This window comes from Folsomia candida, unplaced genomic scaffold (assembly GCF_002217175.1).
Source record: "Folsomia candida strain VU population unplaced genomic scaffold, ASM221717v1 Fcan01_Sc001, whole genome shotgun sequence".
NCBI classification, from domain to species: Eukaryota; Metazoa; Arthropoda; class Collembola; order Entomobryomorpha; family Isotomidae; genus Folsomia; species Folsomia candida.
The window spans coordinates 19,345,960-19,364,333 of record NW_019091193.1 but is presented as its reverse complement, the minus strand read 5'-3'; the positions used below and the strand labels follow the sequence as shown (position 1 = coordinate 19,364,333).

The 18,374-nt window shown below is 35.3% G+C and overlaps 5 protein-coding genes and 1 long non-coding RNA gene across 17 annotated transcripts in view; 2 read left to right on the top strand and 4 right to left on the bottom strand.

The window, feature by feature from the left end:
* Positions 1 to 779: 779 nt before the first annotated feature.
* On the bottom strand, positions 780 to 3,767 carry LOC110856583 (ARL14 effector protein). Of its 10 annotated transcripts, none has more exons than XM_022105100.2 (6): positions 3,642 to 3,767; positions 2,670 to 2,691; positions 2,435 to 2,602; positions 2,271 to 2,353; positions 2,063 to 2,203; positions 780 to 1,979 (listed from the first exon to the last, which is right to left on the bottom strand). In XM_022105100.2, the coding sequence occupies exons 2-6, from the start codon at positions 2,670 to 2,672 to the stop codon at positions 1,892 to 1,894; spliced, it is 483 nt and encodes a 160-aa protein (XP_021960792.1). In that variant the 5' UTR covers positions 2,673 to 2,691; positions 3,642 to 3,767; the 3' UTR covers positions 780 to 1,891. The 10 variants fall into 10 exon arrangements, with proteins under 10 accessions (XP_021960792.1, XP_035702344.1, XP_021960777.1 ...); XM_035846451.1 differs by having other exon boundaries at positions 2,670 to 2,674; XM_022105085.2 differs by having other exon boundaries at positions 3,580 to 3,718.
* A 59-nt stretch (positions 3,768 to 3,826) lies between these two features.
* On the top strand, positions 3,827 to 4,940 carry LOC110856573 (alpha-endosulfine). Its single transcript, XM_022105060.2, has 4 exons — positions 3,827 to 4,152; positions 4,320 to 4,368; positions 4,493 to 4,599; positions 4,702 to 4,940. The coding sequence occupies exons 1-4, from the start codon at positions 3,847 to 3,849 to the stop codon at positions 4,819 to 4,821; spliced, it is 582 nt and encodes a 193-aa protein (XP_021960752.1). The 5' UTR covers positions 3,827 to 3,846; the 3' UTR covers positions 4,822 to 4,940.
* A 109-nt stretch (positions 4,941 to 5,049) lies between these two features.
* Positions 5,050 to 10,693, bottom strand: LOC110849140 (protein disulfide-isomerase A3). The gene is made up of 14 exons (XM_022096518.2): positions 10,545 to 10,693; positions 10,370 to 10,457; positions 9,116 to 9,167; positions 8,954 to 9,022; positions 8,759 to 8,866; positions 8,456 to 8,699; positions 8,317 to 8,388; positions 8,089 to 8,117; positions 7,992 to 8,007; positions 7,727 to 7,906; positions 7,563 to 7,617; positions 5,913 to 6,037; positions 5,768 to 5,819; positions 5,050 to 5,674 (listed from the first exon to the last, which is right to left on the bottom strand). Exons 1-14 carry the CDS (start codon positions 10,691 to 10,693, stop codon positions 5,432 to 5,434), a joined length of 1,482 nt encoding a protein of 493 aa, XP_021952210.1. The 3' UTR covers positions 5,050 to 5,431.
* LOC110849151 lies at positions 6,135 to 7,556 on the bottom strand. Its single transcript, XM_022096529.2, has 2 exons — positions 6,646 to 7,556; positions 6,135 to 6,562 (listed from the first exon to the last, which is right to left on the bottom strand). Exons 1-2 carry the CDS (start codon positions 7,383 to 7,385, stop codon positions 6,136 to 6,138), a joined length of 1,167 nt encoding a protein of 388 aa, XP_021952221.1. The 5' UTR covers positions 7,386 to 7,556; the 3' UTR covers position 6,135.
* Positions 10,694 to 11,791: 1,098 nt separating the features above from the next.
* LOC110842441 (semaphorin-1A) overlaps positions 11,792 to 18,374 on the top strand; it is a 90,963-nt gene continuing 84,380 nt past the window's right edge. For all 3 annotated transcript variants that reach the window (XR_004833679.1, XR_004833678.1, XM_035846437.1), the window contains exon 1: positions 11,792 to 12,911. Coding sequence is in view for 1 of the 3 variants with exons in the window: in XM_035846437.1 (XP_035702330.1) it covers positions 12,782 to 12,911 (130 nt within the window). In the remaining 2 variants the exon portion in view is untranslated. The remainder of the gene's footprint in view (positions 12,912 to 18,374) is intronic.
* Positions 16,097 to 17,855, bottom strand: LOC118433933. Its single transcript, XR_004833684.1, has 2 exons — positions 16,463 to 17,855; positions 16,097 to 16,372 (listed from the first exon to the last, which is right to left on the bottom strand). It is a non-coding gene; the product is annotated as an uncharacterized LOC118433933 (long non-coding RNA).

Below are 18,374 nucleotides of genomic sequence, written 5' to 3'. Positions count from 1 at the left end.
AAAACAAAAAAACCACAATTACACAACAACATGAAACCAGATTTTACATGATTATGACTATTCTAATCATTTCCTCAAGGATATTTACTCTAGTTACTTTATGGATGTAAAGGTATGATTTTTAGGAACCCCAAGTAATTTAGAAATTTTGACACTACAAATATTTGTATATGTCAGTATCAAATGCATGATGTTACTTGTACTGATTCTATAATAAATAATTTTCTCAGCCAACTCGTACCTTGATAGTTTTACACGTAGACAAATTACAGATTTAAATGTATAAAGGTTCAATTTATCTTCAACGGGTGTTCATATTATATGCGACATTTATATATGTATGTAATTTAAATCCTGAGAAGGTATGAGACTGACATTTAGGAGTAAATGTTCAAGTAGATATTGTGAAAAGCGAAAGTGTAATGAAAAATATATGTATGTAGTATGTGCATAGGTTCTATAGAATAGATATTCATCTGCATATTCAACAATGTGCAATGAACTATTAAACCTTCAACCGTTGACTTAATGTTACATGTTTACTTTAGATTAGTTTAGATCCTTCAAGACGAGTCAGTTTAATCTCAATTTTGAATCATGCATGCAACTACTTATAAAAGGAACATAAAATGCACAGAATGTAGTTAATCAAACACAAACTAATTTTTATTTCTTGTATACAAGTATACATACATATGTTCATTATTGGTATAAGTATGCACGTTGCAAATATCAAAGTTAATATTATTATTGCACTTTTTAATTTTGTACACACAATATTTTATCCTTTAAACCTATAATACAATTTTAATAAATACGTTTGTCAAAAGTATATGCATAAAGGATTTATTTCGTGTTGCTAATCTATATTACACTATTATCAATTGGTTACAATCAACCTCGATTATTTTATGTTTTTAATAAATACCGAAAAATATTTTGAATTTTTTTTTATAAACCCATTTTTAGGGCTGATGTCTAACTAGTTAAAGCTCTTCAGTTACATTCTATTAGTATTTCCATAAAATTAATATTTTCAGTAAATTAAACCATAAACTTTTACTAAAGACATTGGACAACGGATCACTACCACGACTGAAGAACCACTCGCTCCACAGCTTTTCTCCTCCAGCGACTCCCTCCGACCACGAAAAACGTTTAACGAAATTTATTACACTTAAAACTTCCATGCATTTTAAATGATATTGTTAACAAATTACGGTGAATAAAACATTAAATATATAACCATAAAACATTAAAAACATTTAAACCATATACTTAATTTCCGGAAAGAAATGTCGAGTAAGTTACAAAAGTCAGATTTTTAAAAATTCTGTTTAAATGGAATAATAAGTAAAATTTTTATTCATCTTTGTGATCATTTGAGTCAAAAAATTTGACAATGCAAATTTATTAAAACTTTAAAATTGCGAGAAATAACAATGTAACTGGAATTTTCTAGTAACAAATATTTGAATACACAGTATCGAAATGCTGATGCAAATATTTTATTTACTAAAATCCCAAAATATTGAAAACAAATTTTTGATAGTGTGATCAATACACGTATTTCGTAAAGGTCTTTGAGAAGGTTGAACAGTGTCGGTTTCAAATTTAAAGAGTCGTCAATAAATATATACTTTGACGATCATGCGCCATATATTATATACATGATGTACAAACAGTGGGACGCTAAATTTTACATCACTATTATCAATTCGTTGGCTCTGCGCCTGGATAAATTAACTCATGCTAAATGTGGTTCATTTCGCGTGACATTAAATTACGGGCATTAACTTTCTAAAATTTCAGCTAATGTTGTACAATCCCTGGGTCAGACTAAAACAGCTAGTACAATGATAAGGAAAACCATTATCTAATAACTGAGAAGTTATGTAAAGGAAGAGCTGTGAGGATTTCGAAATTCTACGTTGCTTCCTTCAATTTCTACAGTCTCGTATATCCATTTTCTGCTTACCCTGAAAAATTCACATGTACACTCCCATCCAATGATCATCTCTCATTGTCAGTCAGAAATCATCTAAAATGACCGTTTACGTACCTACACTCACTTCCACACCTAGTGTCATTGCACGAGGGGCAGGGCATATGACAGCCTACACAATTAGGTCTCAGACAATCACAATCATCAAAATCGTCTGCATACTGTACTAATCTGCCATCATTGTGGTGATATCTTTTCCTGAAAAACATCAATTTTACAATAAGAAATAACTACTTAAATGTCATCATTTTTATTTCGACATTACTTTTTCTTTTGTTGATTACGACTGGATTTTTGAGGGTCAAAATCTTGCATAAACTGTAAATATTCAGCTGTACCCGCTTTTATCTGAAATAGCCGCATATGCATAATTATGTATTGGGACCATATTAACTGAAAGAAACAACTATAATTCATTGTGACATGAACCTTTGAAGACGATGGGCCTCTTCCCATGCTTTGGATGAATTCAGCCTCAGGATCATTTTTACAAACATTGGATTTTGATTCGCCATCGCTATTCGGGCCTGAGCTAGGTTTGTCGCATGAGTTGCTCGAATCATCAAGCAGTATAATTTCCTCCGGCACGATTTCATGCTAAGAAAATAATCCAATTTTATTTTTTGAAAGAGAATGCATGGATTCTAATTTTTATTGCTGGTACCATTTCGACATCAGGAATTGAGCTGGAAAGCAGGGGTGGGCAAGATACTTTGGTCGTAAGATACAAGATACAAGATAAGATACTCTCTAAGACAAGATATAAGATACAAGATAAAAGATACATCTTGTTTAAGTACACAAGATACAAGATACAAGATACTTTTCTAAAAATTGAGTAGTCAAGATACAAGATACAAGATATGTATCTTAAGATACTTTTATACTAGATAAGATACTTTCTTTTTTAGCTTGGTATTCATGCCCAATTAGTCATGTTTAATCATTTAACCGAAAAAATCTAGTAAGTACAAAATTTAAAATCATTCTAGAATCATTTTACAAATTTTGTTGCCAGTGCTTATACATCGAAAAAGGTCTAAATTTCGAAAAACTAGAACTCTACCTAACATACGTATATTCTTAAGAAGCTGGTATTATTTTTACAATATTCCCTGCTTATTCAAACTAAACCCTATAAGATCTATACATTAGTTCAGCGTAGATGTAATGTGCAACGTATGTATCAGTATGTATGTACGAGTACACATGTACATATATATATATATATGTGCATATATGTACAAGTTTGTTACGAATTGGCAAAACATAAACTAAAAATTCACCAAATTCTGGTTACGACAAATTCATGGTCAAATTGACTGACTTTAGTAAGAAATTGACGTAATTTGACGGAATTTTGAGAAAAAGTATCTTGTATCTTGTCAAAAGTATCTTAAGATACTTTTCTGCCATGCATATCTAGATAAGATACTTACACAAGATACTTTCGACTTTCTAAAAGATAGAAGATAGAAGATACAAGATACTTCTCTGATCAGGCGACGAAGATACAAGATAAAGATACTATCTTGTATCTTTTATCTTGTATCTTGACCAAGTATCTTGCCCACCCCTGCTGGAAAGTTCTTCTGGTGCATCTGCATCATCCATGTTTAGCGATATCTGTTTTCACTTTTATTGTATGTTTATAAATTCAATTCAATTATTAGAAGGGAAGGTTACAATTTCCTACTTTACACTTCACAGTATACTCATCCGTGGATTAACAAGCAGATTAGATAACGTAGCTAAAAAATGCATATCCACTGAAAATATTTGCAAATTCGAGACTGAAATTTGCTTCCGATTGTTGTTGAAACGAAACTCGGTAGGTTCAAATGCAGAGAAATACACAGTTGCTCAAGGTGCCCCTGGTCCATTCGTTGGACGTTGGTTTATGTACGCTTCTCACAACAGATTTGTTTCCTCTACTCAAATCACCTTCACTCGTCTACTCTCCAGAAGAGAAATTAAAAAGTGTCCCCCATTTTAGTTTGCTTCCTCCTTCCAAATTAATCAACTTATCTAAAGCACCCTCATCATCATCAATTTCAAAAATGTCAGCCGAAGGTGAAGACGTTGTCGTCGGAGAAGAAAAAAAGGAAGAAGCAGAAGAAACTGCAGTGACTGAAATCAACCCTCACGTAAGAAAGTTCCAAGATTTTAAAAAGATAATTAAATTGAATCAATGATATGGATTCTATATGATCAACTAGTGTTATCTCTGCTCATAAGTGATTGTCCTTATCAGCATACGTGCAGTATTTTATTTTTATTTTTCATCGTCTTATCTGAAAATATTTTATTGCAGGATATTGAGAAGCAGGAGGAAGATAAGTTAAAAATCAAATACCCAGCAGGTAATCCAACAGTTTTGTTGAAACTATTGACATTCAAAAAATCATTCGAAATTTGTACGTTTTTGTTATTAAAAGTCATCATAATGTAAAAAAAATGCACTTTTTGTTTGTACTTCTGGTGCAGCGGCCAAACCCATGGCTGGACACTCTGCCTTCTTGCAGAAAAGGTTAGCCAAGGGTCAAAAGTACTTTGACTCTGGGGATTATCAGATGGCCAAACAAACAGGAAAGGTTTGAACAACATTTACTTGTTTATCTTTAAGATATTTGTCGTACATCTCTTTTTCCTGCGAATTACATGTGTGTAACGCGTATTGTAAATACTTTTCTTAGGGCAAAGTTAACAGACCGATGCCACCAATTTTGTCAGTAGCACCAGAAATACCCACGGCTGAAAATGTCACGACCAGAAAGACGAGCGTGGTACAACCATCAAAGTTGGCGAGTACTTGAGCATGCAAATCCATTCCACAATAATTCAGTCCAATTAATTGTAAATATACGTATATGAGAATAATAATAATAATAATAATAAATACAGCTTACTCATCTCAGTGAAGCTATTCCTCTCACATTTGTTTTACGCGTATACATGTATGTATGACGTTGCTATAATGCAATTGATATACACATATGGACGATTATTATTAATTATTATGAATGAAAACGATTTTTAACAAGTTTAGTTTTTCACTTTTTATTATGAAATTATTAATAACTCAGACTCATGGAAGAAATATACGTAAGCAATAAGAACAGGGTGGCACTCAAATCCCAAATTATATTGATCATTATAATTAACATTAACCCCCAACCCAACGTAACGTAGGACAAATAGAATCACATGAAGAATGTTGTTGTTGTTTGTTGTAGAACTGAATAATTGACTTTTCACTGGTCTGGTTCATAAATTTTGCTACGAAAATACCCATTTTAATTATTATCCCTATCAGTACTTCAAATAGAAATGTCTTGCGAATTATAGTTTGAGTCGAGATATTACTGATGTATGATTTCTTTAAGGATGGTAATATTTCAAAATTTTCTTTGAATGCGGCGAGAATTACAATTCAGTTTTGCTCTCCTTTGGGTTTCCAGATCTATCGTAGCCCTTGAGTTCTTCCGTAGCCTCCTTAGCAATATACTTGATAAAGTCTTGCAATTCGCGTCCACTTTCATATTTTACGGGCTTCTTGCTCCCCTTGGGCAACCAAAATAGTGTGGGGAAGCCCCTGACTTCAAAGAGCTCTGGAACATCATTAGCGGTAGCATCCATTTTTATAATGGCAACATCTTCATCCTTCAGCTATATATTCAGAAAATAATAACAATAAATTAATTTCGGCATCCATATTTGCAGTTTATCATACTCGTAGATACTATATAACTTCATTTGTACCTTTTCTCCGAGTTCATCATAAATGGGAGTCAATTTTTTGCAATGTCCACACCTGGATTAACAGAGGTTCAAACATTAGATTCTGGGTTAGATTATTTCTAATATTTCTGCTTTTCAGTACATATATTTATACGACAACACTTACCACGGAGCGTAGAACTCGATCAAAGCGTCTTTGCCGCTGTTGAAGACAACGTCATCAAAGTTCTTGCCAACCGCAATAGTTACTCCTCCCTCATTCATGTCTGGGATTGGTTCAGATTTTAAGAACTGCAAGACAAATGATAAAAATAATCAAATAAAGAGAATTTTCAACGAATATAAAAATGAAGGTGGTTTACACCCAAAATATAAGCAAGAATTGTACTTTAAAGTCGTGTTTTTGGTGCCAAAGGGAGAAGCCCTTTTATCATTAATTTTACAGATACTCCGTCTTTTACTAATTTATGCAACTCGCCGCTATCAAATTCGGTCTTTATCTCTTGGTCAATCGTCTCTTGGAATCCAGGTTTTATTCCATACGTGTAAGTGTTTTTCCGGCCAGATGGGAGAGGCTGAAGTGGTCGGTTGATCCAGACCAGCCAGTCAACCTCCATGGGGGGACAAGCTTCTTTGTTTGATGAATTTACACGTTGTCTCATGGCTGAAAACATCGATTTAGTGATGGTATTCATCTTAAAATAAGCGTTAGCAAAGTTCGTAATTTCCGCAGTAGTGGCAGAATGGGGTGGTGTTGAATTTGGGTGGTTGAGGAGGGCGAGTGACAGTAGGACCCTTGGCTCCATCACTGGTTTACTGAAAATGCAATAGATTGGTATATGTATTGAGTATATTTAACAGCATTACAATTAATTGTGTGAATAGGATCAAACACTTACGCCGATACTGATCCTCCGTGAGCCGATGGCTTCTTCCAAGCATACATCTCATCACCTTCTTTGTCAACTTTTGCCACCTTTGGTGGAGGAGGGGGGCTGTTTTCTTCAAGTCTTGCTTGTCGGTCGTTGAAACCAAAATAACCTCTTGTCCCGAATCGTTCCATCATTTCATTCTCATATGCTTGTCTTGCGGTGGGACCTCCCTTCACCTCTTTTATAGGCACGAATCGAAAGTATTGCAACGGGCAACTGTCACCATGTTCAATGAAATGACGATGCATTCGTTTCACATTTTTGTTGTCAACTCCGATGATATGTTTTTTGTGATCACGGCACCTTGAATGGATATCTTTACTCTCTCCAAAATACACCACTCCTGTATACTTACAACCTGGCTTAACACATAATATTGCATAACACCCCTCCTTGAAACTGTCGCACTTTAAAGTGTCCTCCGATTTCCACGTTTCGGAAAAAACGAAGGGATCATGTGGATTTCTCCTATTTGGAATTATGCTCCCTCTGAATAAAAAACTATGTCCATTGTCCCCTTCGCATGTATCACAGTAAGAACAAAGATGACAATCACTCCTATGACGAACGCTACCACACGCTTGTACGCAAAGTCCACCCCTCTCATTCAATTGTTGCTGCACTAATGCCTTCTCTTTAAACTTGGCTTCCTCTCTTGACTTAACCACTTCATCTGCGTAGCTTTTGTATTTTTCAAGACCTGCCATTTTTACAATTGTTCAGAATCCTACTTTTCTTGTAAACAATTAATGAATGAAATGACTTGAATTATTGGACTAGATACTGAGTCACAACACAGCACAAAATCCGAGTGCATACTTCTGTTTAGCAGTCGTGTTCATGTAAATACCGCGCAATCACCTTCAAACCTGTCTAATACGTACCGGTTCTAATTCTCCAGCAACCATCTTCTTCAGGAATGATTCAAAGTTTTCCATACTAAAAAAACATGACAAGAATTACAATTATCCATCACAAAAGGAATATCATATCGTATATCGTATCGATTGCATAGTATTATTATTCATTTATGCATAACTGTTCTTACGAGAATTCGTCTTCCATTTTGAATTTCTGTCCCTTAGAGTTCTTGGCAGTGACAATTGGTTTGTCTGAAGGAGTGAATTCGACACCGTATTCGTTCAATTCATGTTGGAATTCATCCTTGTTGCTCACAGCGAACGCAAGTTCTCCTTTGTATGCTTGTGCAACCTTTAGAATTCGGTTCCTACAAAAAATCACCAAATCAATAGTAATGGCAAAACATTTTAAAAGTATCTTTCAAGTATTAAAGTAATGTACGGTGTACGAACCTCCAGTAGTTGGTACCTGAAAATTAAATACCAAATTAAATACCAAATTTAATACCAAAATCAAAATATTTTAAAAATATTATTAAATTTTACATACCTTTGACATTCTTCTTGTAGTCAACATTGCTGGAATATACATAAAAGTTTATATGAAGGACTGTAAACGCATGATTTTGCGAGATTTTTAATTATATTTTTGAAATTATGATGATGATAAGGAGATGCCAGAAACCGAAATTAAATATTCAACGTTATAAAATGCTTGTCGCCTGACCTGAATATATACATACTACTGCTATGCAATTAACTTGTGTGCTCTACTTACTAGTATGCGATGACGAGAGGTTGAACAAAATCCTTTGAGCTGTCTTGAGTTCGGACTCCAACCAATCCATGACTAAAATAGAACAATATTAACATAAATGCAAAATTATAGCAGATGTTGACCTGTTAGTTCAACTTACTAGTTATCTTTTACCCATTTCTGGATATCAGCACTATCAAAAGCGCCATCGTATACCAAAGTATCAGGCTCAAACTTATTCGAAAGTTGTTTTGGGCGGTAGAGAACCAAAGTGTCAGCCTTTTGAGCAGCCTTCTTGACTACAGCTCCGTTATTCGAGTGACCAAATCGAGCTTTTTCTCTCAGAACGTCCGACACTTTTTGGAATGTCTTTTCCAATTTAGAGTCCTTCTCGGCCAGGAAAGCTATTATATATTTAATACATTAAACTTTTATCATTTATAATATATTATAAATTATATACCAATTATTGCGACGTCATCCTTTGCAATAAAGCTCTCAAAATCAGATGCAGACTTCAATTCCTTCGATGCGGGACCAACTTGGCTGCGCATGTATTTGACAATTCCGTCTAAACCACACAACATTATGTTAAATATTTGTCCACGTGAGTATTCCAAATAGTTCATCATTCAAAAAGGTTTTTATTAGAGCTCACTGGCTTCTCTAGGTCCATTGTAGTCGGATGATAGCTCGCCATTCTTAAAGATTTTCAAGGTAGGATATCCTTGAAACAAACAAATATCAACAGTTAATATTAAATAGTACATATACATATAGATGTACAGATTAGATGTATAGATGTATTTAATATACTAACCTGAAACTGAAAATTTGCTGCAAGTTTCTTTTCCAGCTTCGGTACAATCAACCTGCGCGATAAAAAGCATGCAACTTTTAGACATTTTATTATACATTTAGCTTTTTGTTACAAGAACAAGAAAAGTTGTGAAATATTTTCCTGATAACTTGTGAAGGAAATTTTGGATGCATTATTCTGTTTCTTTATTTTGCTTTAATACCTACTAATTTTATTCCAGACTGGTATGGCTCAATTTGATTCACTGATATGGGTGAATATATGCATTATGAGAGTATGCAGCGCAGACTCTTCAAAAAGCTCCATGACATACATAATTTGAAATTTCAATTTTATATACTGAATAACTAGCCTAACAAACCCTCATTGAGGGTATTCATTAGGACTTCGCATGTTCGCATCGCAACATAACTTTTTCGAAATTGCGAATTTTGCGAAGCAACAAAGTGAACACGAAAAATTTGCGAAAATTTGGTATACAAATGTCTCGAATTTTGCAATGGGAAAAATGTTAATTTCCATTAGTTACCGAAGTTTTGCGTCTGAAATTTACCAAATAAGAAATTTCAAAAATTCCAAACCCCAAACTTCCGTAACCAATAGAGATTTATGGAGTTTTCCTATTGCAAAATTTGTGAAAAATATTTTGCGAACTAAATACTAGCCTTGGAGATGCGCAAGTTCGCAAGTCAATTTTCAAGCCAATAATTTTTGCGAACTTGCGAACTTTATTGTTTTGCGAACGTTGCTAACGATGCGAAGTCAAAATGAATACCCTCAATGTGTAAAAAATATTCATATTCAGGAATGATCATGAAGTCTTCATGAATTCACGCCAAACCATCCTATTTGCACACCAAAGAAACGCAGAACTACATACATACAACACAAAAACCCGTATTATAATCCTTCCATTTCGTACATCTGCATTCAAATTGAATGCAGATGTACTGAATGATTCAATGTAAAATAATATTTTCTTTATAATTTATGTGTACATTGGTACACTACCTTGCTACCGGAAGGTATTATTGTACACAAATTTCCTTCCATGTAAGTTATATGAACTTCCACAATTATGCTAGTATTTGCGAACTAATGAATACTGCGTAGCAAGGAATCTGACGATGATTGTCATGTTGTATATAGTGGATTTTCAAGAAATCTGCTATAAGCTGGGCGAATTCAAGTATAAATACTCCTTGTATATAACTAGCACACAATTGACACATTAATGATCAATCAAAACCATACCTTGGCTAGGAAAACTGGTGGATCGTCATCTTTCATCATCTCAGCAGCCTGTGCGAATTCTGGCTTAAGTTTTTTGCAATGTCCACACCTAATAGGTCAGAACAAGATAAAAAATACATATTTTTGAATTATTTAAACTGCTGCCCCCCCCCTCAAGTTCAAGTGTACCACTTACCATGGGGCATAGAACATGACGAGAACATTCTCCATCGACGCAAGCTTTGAATCGAAATCAGCATCCCCCAAGTCCACCTCGGCTGAGGCACTAATTTCGGCAACGAAGGATAACGCGACCACGGCCGCTAGCGCAAGGGACAGTCTCATATTTGCTAATGGAGGTACTCAAAAGTACTCAAAAGGTACTCAAAAGCAGAATTTTTCTGGAAACGACCAGGTTTTCAGCAGTAGAGCAGCTAAATGACCGGCGACTAGGGAACAAGTGACAACGACACGAGTATGTGTGTGCATATGCGATGGTTGGTTGACTTGACAGCAGGATTAGGATTTTCTGTGAGACGTGTCCTCAGTCAAATCGTGGTACAATCACCCTGCGCTGGCTTTTTCTGATTTGCTGGCCACCTCAGCCCTCCGCCCCATTCTAGCCGGCTGGAAGGACGAGAGCATTACGTGAAATGGATGAGATGATATTATACCTTAATTTATCATGAAAACCGAAACGATATGCCAAATTATTGCATCTTTCATAAGAATGATGACAACAAAATGTACATGGTTAATAAATTTATAATTGATCATATAGGATTTAATTAAGAATTAGGATTAGCAGTTTTAGCAGTAGTATCGCAGTAGCCGGATACTCCTCAATTTTCTACAAGCAGAGTCATCGAGTTTTGACTTTTCAGGTTTCAATGTGCTCAATTACTGTGTGATTTTGAAATACAGTTTCTCACTTTCCCCACGTCGACTTTGTATTTCCCCCACATTGAAGCGTTGTTTCAAGATTACGTCTCTGCGAAATGCATCATCAAACGGTTGGTCACAAAGGCGTCTTTTGTCAAAGGTCATGCAAAGTAAAAGCATGTTAAGTTGTGCACAAGTTTAATAAAAATTTAAATATTCAGATAAAATACATTGTTACCATTCATTTTAGAGCCTTCAGTTTTGTCAATTCGTTCGTTAACAAGGAAGTTGTGCAAATATGTACCATTCATCAATGAATCATCATGCAGATTTATTTACTTCTAATCTTTATCTATACACTCCTCTTTCCAGATGATTTCTCCAGACTTTCACTTTCACGCTCCGTCGTCTTCTCAAGCTTGGAAATGGAACAATATAAAACAGTAATTATGGTATTTCGAGTCCCGATGTTACATGTTTTTTTGCCGTGGCCAAAGACGTGGCAACGTTGCGCCGAGGAGAGTGAGACAAGAGAAGGGATACCCCAGACTCGAGGACTCACAAGACCATTCTCAATCTCAACGCTGAGCTGGATTGGGTAACAAAATCACAACAAACCTTGCTCGTGCTGCTGGGCGAGTTGCAAATACCAAATACAAATTGAACACATAAACATAAACACGAGGCCAGTTATCTTCACAATCAGACAATTAATCGTATTTTGTGTTTTATTGGTTCTCTGTATGCCAGTTCCAATTATAAAAAGTATACGGTCGCTGGACACAGTTATCTGTTTTATTTTACAAAATAACTGACAACTCTTGATAAACTTTTGTTGATTTTACGAAAAAATTGTGTTACTGTACAAATTACTTGCGTTCCACGAGAACGAACAGTGTACCATTTTTCTAGGTGGGTGAAACTCAGAAGGCGTGAATTACTGCCGAAAAGATTATAGTTTTTGGTGACTGTTCAATTTGATTTGTTTGTATTATTTTAGGCATTTTAATTATATTTATCATAACTTGCTAACAAAGTTTAAGATACTTTAATTAAATATTAAGACATTAGACAGCACATCACGAAAAAAGTATGTTGTAGTATAAACGTGATAAAACATAACGACAAGCCTTTATTACTCACTTCAACACATTCAACATTAAATATTACAATGCAAGTTTCAACAGTTTTTAAGAATTGTGTGCATTTCCCTACAATATAATGCATTTAAAGGAGCCATAAAAAATAAATGTGAACACATAATTTGTGACTTGAGAAGCTAGTAATAATTAAAACAAAACCGTCAATCATCAAAATCGTGGTTTATTGAGTTTACAGTCATTCATCATTGACATAATTATTGATTCAATTCCTTGGTGAATTTTAATTTATGGTACAGCAGTACGTGCTCAATATACAATAACATAAATATGATACCAAAAACTTTGATGGCATATCGTTCCACAAGATCGTGAATTGATACGGAAATATCTTGGAGAGATTATCGGTTTTTGCATTCCATCTATTAAACGCCAAGGCGAAGGACTGGATATGAAGTGGTCATCATCATCATCATTGGTGCTCATTCCTTGCATTCTGGTATGGGGACAGTCCTTCTTGGGGTTGGTTGCCGCTGGGGGGTGGCAAGACGACGTCCCACCCAAAGTGATATTGGACAAAGGTCAGTCTCTTGCTTCTGTTCTTGAATTGAATTTATGCATATTTGTACAATTGTATACACTCAAGTCCACAAAGGATTTGTACACAAACACGGGCTATTTCGATCGCTGTCTGTCAATTATGATCTGTATGCCAGGAACTCGAGCGTGACGCAGTAGTACATTCGTCTCAACACGATTTTACACACATAAGTTTCATAAGGATTTATTCTATAAAATATCTCGTTTGGACAAAACTGTTTTATAATTTTAGTATGCTTTATAATAGTATAGTCTTCATAATCTTATCGTCCAGTATTACCAATTGCACGTCGAATACGTGTACGTTTACAAACAAAATAATTCAAAAAAATACTTAATCGCTCTGACGCTCTACATATGTGGACTAATCCGAAGTTATATCGTGTGTGTGTGAATATATGTTCAAAACATATTTAGGATTTTCACATGAACTTATTTTAAGCGTGTGATTGACAGCCTCCTGCAAGTGACTTGCACAAGCAAACAAAGCAATTCGCTAATAATAAGTTCTAAAAACTTCAAATTTCAATACTTGTTGGTGTGTAAATAGAGTGCATCATATAATCATACACAGTAAACCCCTTTTTATATTTCAGTGCTATTTTACAAAAATAGCTCAACCTTTCCTGTAATCGATTAATCGATATTTGATTATTCTTTAATCGGATGTTATACTTGCTCGTCTTACCAACAAATCCTAACCATGAAACATATGTTTTACTAATCGCATTTTAATTTATTATACAAGTAGAACAAACATCTGTTTTCCTTAATTTTCTTAAAAAAGTATTTGAGCATAACCATTACACGCAGAGATAAGATATAAGTACAATGCAAAGAGAAAGTTGCATGGTTTCGTGTGTTTTTTTTGCAGCGAGGAATCCAACGTGTAATGAAGTTTAGTTTTTTGTCATATAAAAATAAGCCCTACTACTATTAACTAGGGCTCGACGATCTGAATGATTGTGCATATCTCCTCTGCTTACCTATACAGAGTTCGGAGGAAATTCATGCTTTCTCCGTTATGTTTTATTTTTGGTATTCGGAATTCAGCGTTCAGAGGGAGGACACGAACAATTTGATTTATTACCGTGGAAGAAAGGATTCTTATTGCTGGAATCAGGGCTACTTAAGCACACTTTCCAATCTTGCAATCTTCTGATTTCTCCACTTTTCTTATTCTCCAATTCTCCTCGGCACACAGCTGCCGTCGTCGTGTTAAGCTGCGTCATTACTACATAACGTTGCCCATATAATTCTGCAATGGTGGCCTATTGGCTTGATTGCAATTTCAATTTGCCTTTCTCAGATTAGGAAAAGTTGGTTAGCTGGCTGTGGTTGTTGTGTTGTAAGTGGACTTGTTTTCATTTTCTGCATGCATGCAACAATAAAGTGGAATTAATGCTGCTCATTCGCTAGCTCTACTTCCAATATTGCATGTCGTAGCACACAAGGAGGAAACATTACACAGCAGACCAGTATTTATCCCTAAGGTTGAGTCTACCTTTGATTGAATGAGGGTCTCCTGACCTTAGGACCATGGACCGGATGTTAAGTGATTGTACGACAACCAGACGTGATTAATTTGAGGAGAAAGTTGGATAAATCAGTTTTCACTTTCTAAAAATATTTTTAAAACTCTTTTTGAATTTCTTACTTAGATCTACTTTGATAACAGGCAAGAAGGTATTTTTTGCGATTATAAAAGAATATGTGATTAGAGGTTGCTTATATGTCGTATGTGAGAAATCATCATACTTGGAAAAGTATTCTACAAGATATTATTCTGTCGTGTGCTCTTGTGTGCTTTTATCTCTGTTATCTCGATGGTTGGCAGATCGAGGTGTAGCTTAGAAAGTTGGCATGAGGTCGTCTCGCATCACAGCAAGCGGTGGTGGTGGTGGTATCGGGGAGGTGAAGTAGCGGTAATGATGATGACGATAATGGAGAAAGTATTAAACTCTCTTTGAAACTATGTACCACACATTACATCCACTGCTGCATTCTATTTACGTACTTTGGTGCTGAGCAATTTCTTGGGGGCTCCAAGTGTGTGGTTGGGTGACCTTCCATATTATGTCGTGTGTGTTCTTTCTCCTCCTCGTCTACTGCTCCTTTCCCAAAGTCCCTGCCTCCATGTGTGGTAGTTGGATGCAGAAGGGCACCATTATTACGGGACGGCGGCGAGAGAAAGTTAACCTCCATCAAGACGACCCATTAGCGTCGCCCATAAATTGATTTAGAGACGGGTTGTCCCATTTTCTTTGAATAAAAGACAACTTTTATGTGTATTAAGTACACTCGCCGATATTTCTTTAGAATTTTACAAGGAGGATTCTCATAAAACTTTTACCTTTCCTTTTACCCATGCACTTATCGTGTTCTTTCTGACAGCATTCCTTTTCTAAAACACCACCTTGTTCATTCATTTTATTTTTTACATCATAATATCTACCTTGCTAAGTCTATCGCAAAACATCTATATGCTTAATCAAATACGACCGAAGAGAGCTTTAATTCGGATTTGATTTTGAAAGCTGTTGGCATTTATTCGTTGGCCCGAATAAATAACTATTAGAGGCGATATTGCTGGTGAATTGTACAAATTGGTCAACTGAAGAGCCAATATCACTACTATCATCACTGTTGTCAGAAAAATTGAACGCTTTGTTTGCGCTGCGCACTCATTCGCATTTGGCAGAATCAAATTATTCAAACGCTTAAATAATTGTCACTGTGCTGCAGTCAATTTGTTGAAATGTATGGTGTTAAACTTGTTATATCGATTTCCCGAAAAATAAGCTAACGATTTTGACAATCTACTCGTGAGCATCTAAATACATTTGGGTGATTGGGTATGGGCTACTGCAGTCATGTGTATCTACACACGTAAAATATTAAGTATTTTAAGTGTTTGTCGCTGAAAAGATCGTATTCCACAAGAGAAATTAACTGTAAAAAGTGCAGAGGCTATAGCTTGTACCGAAAAAGGTAACGGAATTTATTGGTCCTAATTTTAAATACGAGAATTTATAGTAGAAAAATGTATGAATAATCATCAATCACTAGTTGATGTGACCCGTGATGTGCAATATGTATAAAGATCTATGATGCGACCAATCACTTACAACTAGGAAATACCAACAACAATAAAGTAGGTAGGAAATAGTTTTGTAAAGCATGCAGAATTATTTATCGCTTTTAATACTTTCATGACTCATTGGGTGCTGCTAAATAAATCCACAAAGTATTCAGTATTTATAGCAAATTTAAATGGCCAAGTCTCTGACACTGAAATGTACGTGATTGCCAACAAAGTGTATCCGAATCTATTGGTTGTTCTAAACTGTGCAACAGTCATTAAATTAAAGCAGAGACCATGGAGGAGGAAGAGGAATGTGTAAAGGTTGACATTATCCACTTCCGTCTCTCCAGCCAAGCTCTGTGTCGACAAAGAAGTAAAATAAAATCCATTTAATTTGGCACACTCTATCCAGAACTAAATCCATTTCATTCAAACTAACCAACTCACCAGCCAATAGCAGTATCCATGTACATACAGTGCATATAGCGACGAATTGAGTGGATCCGATCCACTTCCAGTTCCGTCGTCGTCGTTTTTTTTTATTTCATTGGTGACGACGATTAATTCTACGAGAGAATAAGCAACATGAAAGACTAACTTTTTTTCGTTTTTTTGAATCTCCTCTGTAAATCTGAACTAATTCATGTCCGTAATTTATTCGAGTTCCGGATTAAGTTGCTGCCACTGGTGCACTAGCAATAATACGCAATGTAATCTATTACTCGCTCGAGTCAAGTCGATCCATTCATTTTCTTTCTTTGATATCATTCACTCCCCTCCAATGTAAATTTGGCAATTTCGTGGATCCTATCCTGTAGTTGGCTTGGAGGAAGGAGATTTTCCGAGTCCCTGTTCAAGGGTAGCAGACAAAAAGTTCATCTTTCTTCACTCTTAAGCAGTGTGGAGAAGAGGAGTGAATTGCACTCGAGTCCATTATTGTATTTAAATTCGTGAGGCTAATTCCATACCGAATTGTTGACTGGGACTTAATCGGATTTGGATGGAATGATAGGAAAAGCTTTTTATCTTTTGTCTTCTTCTTTCTAATTTTAATTCTCAACTATACAGTGACGCAATTTCGGGAAACAGATTATCTGCTTACTCTTTATCTGGCAATGAAGTGCATGTGAGAAGATTTAGACACAGCAGCTCTCAAGTATTCTCAAGATATACTACACTCTTGATCCAATCTCTGGAAAAAAATTAAAACATGGCAAATAAATTCAGGCGAGCTCGTATGTCTGTCTGTCTTATTAAAAAACTGAGTGATGGAACCAGAAGGAGCGACAGTTGACAATAATATTGTTATTTGGACTGGAATTCTAAAAGAACTGGAAGGAGTATGGAAAAGGGTTCTCAGAAAGTAGGGTGTGCGATATTTGATATGAATTTGTTATGAAATTGGATACCAGTATTGCTTTCTATACTTTCTAGCCAGTCAACTATGTGGCAAGGGGACGAGTACAAATGCAAAAGCTGCTTTTGTTTATTTAACATCTTGCATCATGCATATGAAAGTTCAGCCGCTTCTTCTTCTTCTTATTCTAAGGAACAGTTTAACTTCTACTGGGTTCCATTTAGGGTTTGCTATCCTACTTTCATGGATATTAAAAATTAAGGAGATGAGAAAGTTTAAAGAATGGAATTGTGCCACCGCCTTACCTTCTACCTACATTCCCATTCTCGAAGCAGCTTATTCATTCCAATATCCATTTGTTTCAAGTGCATATTATTTTCTCCGGAGCTCAAGATCGAAAAAATAAGAAAAACCTACTGTTACAGCTAAATATGTGTAGCCCGAACCAGGATTTGGTTGTTTTATACTACATAATATTTGTCATTTATGGTTTACTGCACTCCTCGAGTGCATGAATACTATTTTGTGGTTAAAATACTCGTGAAAATTTGTAAAAAATTTCAAATTATTTGACAGCAAATTTTCAAGCCTAAATTAGCATTTTGTTATTTCTTCATATTTGCTAATTATCAAAATTTTCAGCTCAATTTAACCACTTTAAAAAATTGGTATAGCTCACACTTATCAATATACCACAAGCTGAAAATGTTTCTAATTTGGCTTTACTTCGACACATAGAAGTCTTGGCAATCACCATCTCAAGTTTCTGTTTATGGCAGATAGGACCCGTCTCACTCGTCATGAATTCCAACTTTGAAATATATGTATTTGTATTTTTGATGTACATGTTTCTACAAAATTCATCGTTATTGTGTTATCGAAAGACAGACAGACGATCACAACGACACACTAGCACCACTTCGGGTAAGAAGGTAAATTGAATTCTATATTCAAGCCAGAGCACAGTACCAACCAACCAAGAACGGGAGATTTATGCTTTAC